At 35.9% G+C, this 8,508-nt stretch overlaps 2 protein-coding genes across 3 annotated transcripts in view; both read right to left on the bottom strand.

Annotated features, from left to right (window-relative positions):
- LOC116022801 (probable rhamnogalacturonate lyase B) overlaps nucleotides 1–1,452 on the bottom strand; it is a 7,129-nt gene extending 5,677 nt beyond the window's left edge. For both annotated transcript variants that reach the window (XM_031263681.1, XM_031263683.1), the window contains exons 1-6: nucleotides 1,377–1,452; nucleotides 1,074–1,195; nucleotides 861–920; nucleotides 604–723; nucleotides 392–511; nucleotides 146–287 (exon numbers count right to left, since the gene is read on the bottom strand). In XM_031263681.1, coding sequence (XP_031119541.1) covers nucleotides 146–287; nucleotides 392–511; nucleotides 604–723; nucleotides 861–920; nucleotides 1,074–1,195; nucleotides 1,377–1,421 — 609 coding nt within the window. In that variant the 5' untranslated portion in view covers nucleotides 1,422–1,452. The remainder of the gene's footprint in view (nucleotides 1–145; nucleotides 288–391; nucleotides 512–603; nucleotides 724–860; nucleotides 921–1,073; nucleotides 1,196–1,376) is intronic.
- A 929-nt stretch (nucleotides 1,453–2,381) lies between these two features.
- On the bottom strand, nucleotides 2,382–6,913 carry LOC116022259 (rhamnogalacturonate lyase-like). Its single transcript, XM_031262891.1, has 13 exons — nucleotides 6,200–6,913; nucleotides 5,735–5,856; nucleotides 5,593–5,649; nucleotides 5,236–5,481; nucleotides 4,992–5,133; nucleotides 4,602–4,772; nucleotides 4,346–4,501; nucleotides 4,127–4,233; nucleotides 3,741–3,831; nucleotides 3,370–3,668; nucleotides 3,141–3,257; nucleotides 2,897–3,023; nucleotides 2,382–2,718 (listed from the first exon to the last, which is right to left on the bottom strand). The coding sequence occupies exons 1-13, from the start codon at nucleotides 6,239–6,241 to the stop codon at nucleotides 2,470–2,472; spliced, it is 1,926 nt and encodes a 641-aa protein (XP_031118751.1). The 5' UTR covers nucleotides 6,242–6,913; the 3' UTR covers nucleotides 2,382–2,469.
- Between the last annotated feature and the right edge of the window lie 1,595 nt (nucleotides 6,914–8,508).

The raw sequence follows: 8,508 nt of genomic DNA, 5'->3' as shown, positions 1-8,508 counted from the left end.
TATATATATATATATATATATATATATATATATATATATATATATATATATATATATATATATATATATATATATATATATATATATATATATATATATATATATATATATATATATATACATGAATGGTATATATTATATATACCTCCCCTTTAAATTCAGGCTCAATGGGATCCACCAGTAGGACTGCCTCCGGGTAAGCCAACGGTTGTCCTCTTCCTGGTAACCGGTCATCCGGTAAGGGCATGAATCTTTGCCTGTTATCCGCCATTGCCATATAGTGAAACCTTTGTGTGTGTGTGTGTGTTTTGGATATGAGCAAGTTAAGTAAGAGGAAGAGATAATTGAATACACTAATCAAAAGGATGATTGAGATGGAACGGGGTTTTACTTGTCTTTTCTGAGCTTAAATGCAATTCTGGTCTCATCAAGGTTGAAACCTGGCCATCCATCCAAACGTTCGTAGATTGCATACGAATAAAAACCCGATGATCCACTTAGCATGACAAACCTAAAAGCCCCATCAATAATAATTAATTAATAATTAGCACTAGTTTAATTAATATTATATTAATTAATTAATTAAATAAACATAACAAAAACCTCTTGTCTACGTTAAGTGGAGCATGTTTTCCCTCCTGGGACACATCCCATGTTGTTAAGAACGAAACCTCTATTTGCTCCTCCGTTTGCATTATAACTTCATAATTGATGCCCGTGATCCTATGTTATCGTATTTAATAAAGATTTTATCGAGTTAATAAAGTTTAAGAATTTTTTATTTTTTATTTTTGAAAGGAAGTTTAAGAACTTTAAAATCTAAAACGGTTTTTGTATAACATGAACAAATTAAGGTATACCTTTCAAATGTTCCGGTTGTTCCTGTGCTTCCTCCTGAACTCCAAACAACATCCCAGTATCTAGATCAAATCAGATGATATTAACATTAACACTGACAATCTAATCTACATAATAATTAATCTATATTTTTCGAATTGAAATTAATTAATCATAATTAGCCATTTAGCCTAGAAATTAAGAAATTCATTAGTGCATGTATATATGCATGGTACCCTCTGTTAGTTTCTTCATTAGCTATTTCAAGCAAATTGTTGACTCCATTGTAACATATTCCGGTAACCATACCGTCTGGTACTGAAAGTGTCACTTGGAGGATGCCATTATCCATCACCACCTGAAATTAATTAATAATTAATAATGATTCCCTGATCGGTTGAGACTTGAGATGAAATGTGGATTTCAATCAAGCGATAATATATAGTAGCAGGATTTCTTTCGTCATCTTCAGATAATGAACATAAGTTTTCCTCGTCACCAGAAAAATAAAAAAAAAGTTGTAGGTGTAATATTATTACACGATTTTGGTCTTGGGCATACAATTTTGTCCCGAAGAGTGACATTAATCTTTAGTTATCTTAGCTTGTCGTTGTTGAATGGTTGAATAAAATTCTGAAAACAAAAATAATTTCTCCTTTAGACATCAAATAGGCATATAGAATTGAATATAATACTTACCAAAAACTACAATTAAGCAATTTAATTACGAAAATGAAAATATTACATGAAGCAATATATACTTTCTCTTACCTCTTTGTAGCTTATAAAGCCGAAATATAATGCATAAAATCCTTGGCCTACCAATATGCATATATGTAAGCTATATGTCTTGAACTCGAAACAAAGAAATTAAAGCACCAATTTTATATATTTTTGGGTGGGGTTAGTCTTTACTTAATCGTCACCGCTGGTTTGGTTCAGTGGATATTAGCTTGTAAGAGTCGCCAAGTAGATGTCAAAGACAACTCTTTGACTTGAAACACTATTTACTCCATCCCTTTGATTTACATTTTACATGAAAGCCTGAACAACTTAAATTGAAAAGGTTAAATTAAATAAGCTTGGTTGGCGTGAGCGAGCACTCTTATTTTTTAAGAAAGGTCGAGAGTTTGAACACCCTTTTATATGAAAAAACCAATCTAACCAGCACTTTGTCCATTAATTGGACCGGCGCATTGCAAACGGAGATTACCATGAGTATGGTACATGCTTAAAGGAGTCTCTTATAATTAGGGTCTGCTCAGGACAACTCGTGATGTAATTCACCCAAATTGAGAAGCATGAAGCGTATAATTTTGAGTAATGAGAAAGTTCACCATTCTATCTGAATGTGTATATATATTGTGTGAGACAACGCTAGGAAAATCATACGTGACATGTTTGACTGAAAAAGTATTGACAAGAATTGAACTCTTGACTTTAATTTATATACAAGAGTTATACTTCCCTACCCTTTTGGATGGTTTTTTTTTTTTTTTTCATGATTCTATAAAAGATAAAATTCCAACAAAATAAAAAAAAAATGGAAGAAAAGAGAGAAGATATTTTATTTCATATATTTAATTTAACATTACATTGATGATTACAAAAAGGAATGAAGCTCAGATCACATCATTTAGGCATAGTAGGAGGAGCTTCTAAGCGAATATAGTCATACATAATTCCTTGAAATGGACTCTGATTCCTGGGCTGAGTCAAGTAAATGACATTATTATCCCCCTCAACAAGCAGACTTCCCTGTATATCCACATTGTACAGCCAGTATAGCCCATGTATTCCATGCCTAGCAATTGAGTTATCCCTCCCTATCAATCCACTGCTAAATACTGGCTTGTTTGAGCTTGGATCATTAACCCTAACCTGCAACCCAATCTTGGACCATCAGTTTGTCACTATACTAGCTTTTTTGTGCGTGAATCATATTGTTACGGGTATTTTTAATAAAAATAAAAATATTGTGAACCTTAATTTTACTATCACATATACGTCTTTTACATGTACAAGTTAGCTTGAAAAACAATCATTCTTAAATAATTACCTGTAGTTCAGCGAAAGTTGATGAGGCAATTGCCACACGCAATTTGTATACGCCATCATGGTTGACATTATCGAGTTTAAATTTGATTTGCCATGTAGTTCCCTGATAAGTTTTGTCATTTTTTTTCCTGAAAATAAAAAATCAACTAAATGTTAGGAGGCTTGCACAGTTAAGGGTATAAAGTTACTAGAGCAAACAAAAGGTATGGTAAGGGTATAAAGTTATGTTCATTGGACTTGCATACCTTGTGACTTGAGCGTAAAACCAATCTTTTGTATAATCGCTCTCACCTACAGTGAACACTAGGTCCCCGTCCGGATACAATTCCGAGTATCGTTCCCATAATCCGTATTGTCTAAACCTACAAAAACATAAAAACAAACTTGTTATTAATTTATTTTGTTGACTTTGTAACCACAAGGATGTAAGTTCTTGATTTAAGACAGTCAGTTATGGACAACCAGACGGCTGACCTGTCAGGGTGGTTAACATAGAGCTTGTTTATATACTTGGGGTTGGGATCAGGAGCGTAGAATTCAGCAGCAGTGCGATCAGGAACGCCGATCTCCCACAGGGTCGGTCCTGCCCTCGGAGGCTCATAAACCATGTCACCCATATCAATAATACCGCCTGAAGTTATGGTTATGGCGGCTTCGTTCCGATAATCTCCGATGAATCCAGGGACCCAAGCATACATATTATAGTCGCCGGGGCGTATATTGTTGATGGAGAAGTAGCCATCCTCATCTGCAGTGCTCCAAAATTGATAGTCCTAGTGGATCGGAAGAAAAAAAAAAGTTATTATTTAACTTTAATTACACATGTCTTATTAGGCTTGATTTACCTTGCATTCTCTTTGCCAAGATCCAGCATCCCCAGGTGGAGCCAACCCCACATACGCACCATTAGCCGGAATAAGATCATCAGAGATGTACCTTTTCAAGGCAATTTCAAAAATTTCAGACATCAAATCTTTAACACTTTGTTGGATATACAGTGTGGCAAAATACTTGTTAAGCCCAAAAGGGTAAGAAATTAAACCATTCCAACTTTGTTCTAATGAAAGCATGCCTTCCATCTCAACTAAAAATCACTTGTCAACAAGTTACTTTTGATGGGTTTCAAGCAGCATGTGAGTCAATTTAAGAACACGTGCTCCATCTCAAAAATCTAAGTTGATAGTTAAATTGCACATATAAACAATATTATATGCTCATCAACCGTTCTTACTTGTCGCTGATTAATAGTCTGCCACTGACATTTCCACGCTTGTCTGCTGATGGGAAATCCTCTGATGCTGGAAAGCTGTACGGCCAGCTTTGGACTTCAATCAGCATCTGCATATCACCATTATATTATAGTAATCTTGTTGGATTAATTTTAACATAATGTATTTATACATTAGACTTAATTGTCTGATCTGTCAGATAACATTTTCATCTGCTAAACCTGCTGTTTGGCATCATCCCATAACGTGAGTGCATCTTCAGCTTCCATTGCAGAGTTGAGGTAGATGAAAACAGGGCCAAAAACTTTCTTCCAGGCCTCGCCTTGGGCGAATTTCGGTGATAGCTCATCGCCGGTGTAATGAGCACTAAGAAACATCTGACAAAATGATCATTATGTATATTATATTCAAGAAAAAGTACATTATTTCAGTACTAAAAGCACGTTATGGTGGATCTTTAGAGTAGAGGCAACTTACCGCCAAGGTTGTGGGACCGACGTGCGAAGTGAGATTCTGTTTCAGGGGTCCACCAGTTCGGAACTCATTACTGGGCGTGATTTGCCAGAAACCTACTGGAGGATTAGTTGATATCCATCCGTGGACTTTGTTATCCTTGTTATCACATGAATATTGGTACTTGTCATCAACCTGCAGTTAAAGTGTCTCATTCAAAACGCAACAAAAAAGACAGAACAAGAATGAAATCCAATGAATAACTTATTTCTTTACATATAAATCGTCATCACATTGTTCGAGACAGACTGTGTGTTGGACTTGGCCCTTAGCGGCCTCCGCTTAACAATCTCCCGCCAACCATCGGGTACTAGACATGGCCCCTTTACCGGCCTTGCCCAACAGAAACAATACCTCTCCTTTAAGTTCAGGCTCAACAGGGTTGACAAGTAGGACTGCTTCCGGGTAGGCAAGGGCCTGGCCTCTCCCTGTTGATCTGTCATCCGGCAATGGCATGAATCTTTGCCTATTGTCAGCCATAGCCATGTAGTGAAACCTATAGCATTCAATAACCATTAGTCCATTATACATATATACTCATTTCTGCTAGCAATCTTTGAAGCCTAACAAAATGGAAATAAACTACAGATCTTCTTACTTGTCTTTCCTGAGCTTGAATGCAATCCTGGTTTCCCCAAGGCTAAATGCAGGCCACTCTGGCGAACCGACGTGCTCATAAATGGCATAGGAGTAGAAACCAGAAATCCCGCGAAGCAAAATAAACCTTTTATCTATGTTCAGTGGAACAAACTTTCCCTGCAGGGAGGGATCCCATGGCCTTGAGAATGATACTTCCACCTGTTCTTCTGTTTCCATTATAACACTAAACTTTGTGGCTTTGATCCTACATTATATTGTAATCACACAATTGCAGAAATTAAACCAGTTTTTATGTCTTTGATTAGGTAACAGGCTATAAGGTATTAATGTAAGTTTATTAAAAAAAAAAGCATACACTTCAAAGATTCCAGATTTCCCAGTGTCTGTGGCATTCCAGACCACATCCCAGTACCTGCAGACATATAAGCAATGTTAATAGTTAATAGTTATCATATTTCCTGACAGACTGATATAAAATGCAGAGTGTAGAGCTTTACCCTCTGTTAGATTCATCATTGAGGACTTCAAGAAGATTGTCAATATCATTATAGCGTATGCCAGTGACAATCCCCTCTGGATTTGATATTGTGACTTGAACTATGCCATTATCCATCATCACCTGCACCACAAGCCCTCATATTATTGTCAATTTTTTTTTGAGTGACGAGAAAAACCACAATCACTACTCGAGGGTGTGCATTGAGTAAATCCCAGCTTTGTGACCCTATTCAGTAAAGGACCACAAGGAAGTAAATCAATCTAAGTTGCCCATAGCTGATCGGCTCAAACTAAGAAGGCAAATAGGCCTCCCCGCTAGGAAGACATATTGTCTTTTGATTTTGTGTGCTATTTCATTTGACACAAGGAAACTGCTGAATACCGAGTATATATAAATAATAAATATGCACTTTTAGTTGAAACAAAACACATCGCTAACAGATGGTTGAACATTCTGTCCTTACATGGCGATCTTGTATGTACAACCGGACTCCGATGGGCGACATATCTCCCAACACCTGAATCCTCTTCACAACAAAGAATTTGAGCTGAGCTAAGGCTGCAGAGTTTCAACTTTCTATTTTCATGCAAAATTTTGCACTGCTAATTAATAATGAAGATTCTGATTTCAATTCTGAGCTGAAACTTGTGCCTTAAATAGTAGTATTGCCACCCTGTAAGCACACAGAAATGGCTGCTACACTGTTGCAGTATATATATATATTGAGAGTTGGATTGCTTGGAGAGACAGCAATTGTTTATGCTCATGGCTTTAGCTTTACTAATAATCTCTTTGCTTTCTTTCAAGTGCTGTTTGGTGCATTGGATGTATCTTGAAAGTAAAGTGGCATAGACAAAATTAATCTTGCAGTATAGTATTCATAAACATTTTTGTTGAATAATGCAACTTTAAAAGGACCAAAATGTATTCACATCACTGATTCACATCATTCAGATTACAAATGAAGATATTGTATCATTCACATTACAAATGAAGATCGATATTGTTTGAGTATGACCAAAATGTATTCACATCATTCACATTACAAATGAATGTTGCGCCCGCGGAAGTGGGATAGATCAGATTGCAACAATAATTTGAGAAAGAAAAATAAATGAGGCACAGATTTTACGTGGAAAACCCCTAAACAAATTAGGGTAAAAACCACGGGCAAGGGTAGAAGAATTTCACTATGAGAAAATAGGAGTTACAACCACTCTCTAACTAACAAGGAGAAAACAAGGATAATTCTCTCTTGCTAGGAAGGAGAAATACACTCAACAAACTCTCTAATATCTCTAGTATATGAGGGAAGAATAGAATGATTTGGGATGGCTAGAATGGCAAAATGACCTCCCTATTTATAGTTGTAGATTTGGGGTCATTTTGTAATTAGCCTAAAATGTAGGGACCAAACAATAAATAGTTTTGTTCAAACTTTGTAGGTGCCTAACATTCCTAACTCCATTTAAATATTGTAGCTTGCCAAACTTTGTGTGCTACCTAATGTGGCTGCTGCCTACCTTCTCTGCCGACAATGAAGATATTATTGTTTGAGTATTTTGATGATGATGGCAAATTGTTCTAATGGTGGAAAATATGCTTAATATGTAACATTGAACACAATTATATTCGTTTTGTCTATTTATGAGGATTTGATGAAACTGAATTGAGAGTTTCCTTAGCCCGTTAGGATTTGAGTTTTTTTTTTTTTTTTTTCCTTCAATCGAGAGTTCTTTTGATTGGTTTGTGATTGTTTGGTGAAACTTTTTTCAATTGAGAGTTATCTACATGATTAGCTTGCTATCATTATACTATGAATCATAATTTAATTTATATTGCAAGATAAACTACTAACATACAAATTCAATTTTAATATATTGAACATTTGTTTTTAATTTACTGCTATCTAAAATAAATTTATTGTACATTAAAAATGATCTTTCAGTATACTAAAAATGAACATTTATCTGCAATATATTATTTCAGAAGGGGAGTTATAGCTGACATTATAATTTGCTGTTAGCACAAATTAAGCCCCTCAAGGTTGGTGGAGTGGCAGACTTCATCAAAAATAACAAATTGTCAGTTTGTGCATTACTGGAAACTAAACTGAATTTGAATAGAGCTGGGAGATTTGTAGCTAATAAATTAAGAGGATGGGATTTCTCTACAAATTTTCATGATCATTGTGGAGGCCGAATCTGTATTACGTGGGATGGGAGAGGGGTGGATTGCATAATTTTGGATACCTCTCCTCAATGCATTCACTGCTCCATCACTTGTAAAATCACTCAACAAAGTTTTGTTTGTACTTTTGTCTATGGCCTCTGTTCAGTACCCTTGAGACGCCCTCTTTGGGAAAAGCTTAATGAATATGGCCAGTCTACTTCTGAACCGTGGATTGTTACTGGGGATTTTAATGCTGTGCTTTCAATGTCAGAACGTCGAGGTGGTGCAATTCCATCTAGATACGACATTTGGGAGTTTGAATTTTGGTGCATGAATTTGGGCCTAGTTGATGCATATTCTAGAGGGAAATTCTTTACTTGGAGTAATGGGTCCGAAGAAGCTAAGCTGGATAGGTGTCTTATTAATGACAGCAACAACCTGGCGTGTAAGGCGGAGTTCAAAAATATGGCCAGCATCTCGGACCACACTCCCATTGTCATTAGCATATTTACTCAAAAGAAATCAGGTAATATACCGTTTAAATTCTTGAATATGTGGTCTAATCACCATAATTTCAAAGATTTGGTTAAGAATGTCTGG

The sequence above is a fragment of the Ipomoea triloba genome, chromosome 6 (assembly GCF_003576645.1).
Source record: "Ipomoea triloba cultivar NCNSP0323 chromosome 6, ASM357664v1".
In the NCBI taxonomy this organism is placed as follows: Eukaryota; Viridiplantae; Streptophyta; class Magnoliopsida; order Solanales; family Convolvulaceae; genus Ipomoea; species Ipomoea triloba.
This window is presented reverse-complemented; position numbering and strand designations above follow the sequence as displayed.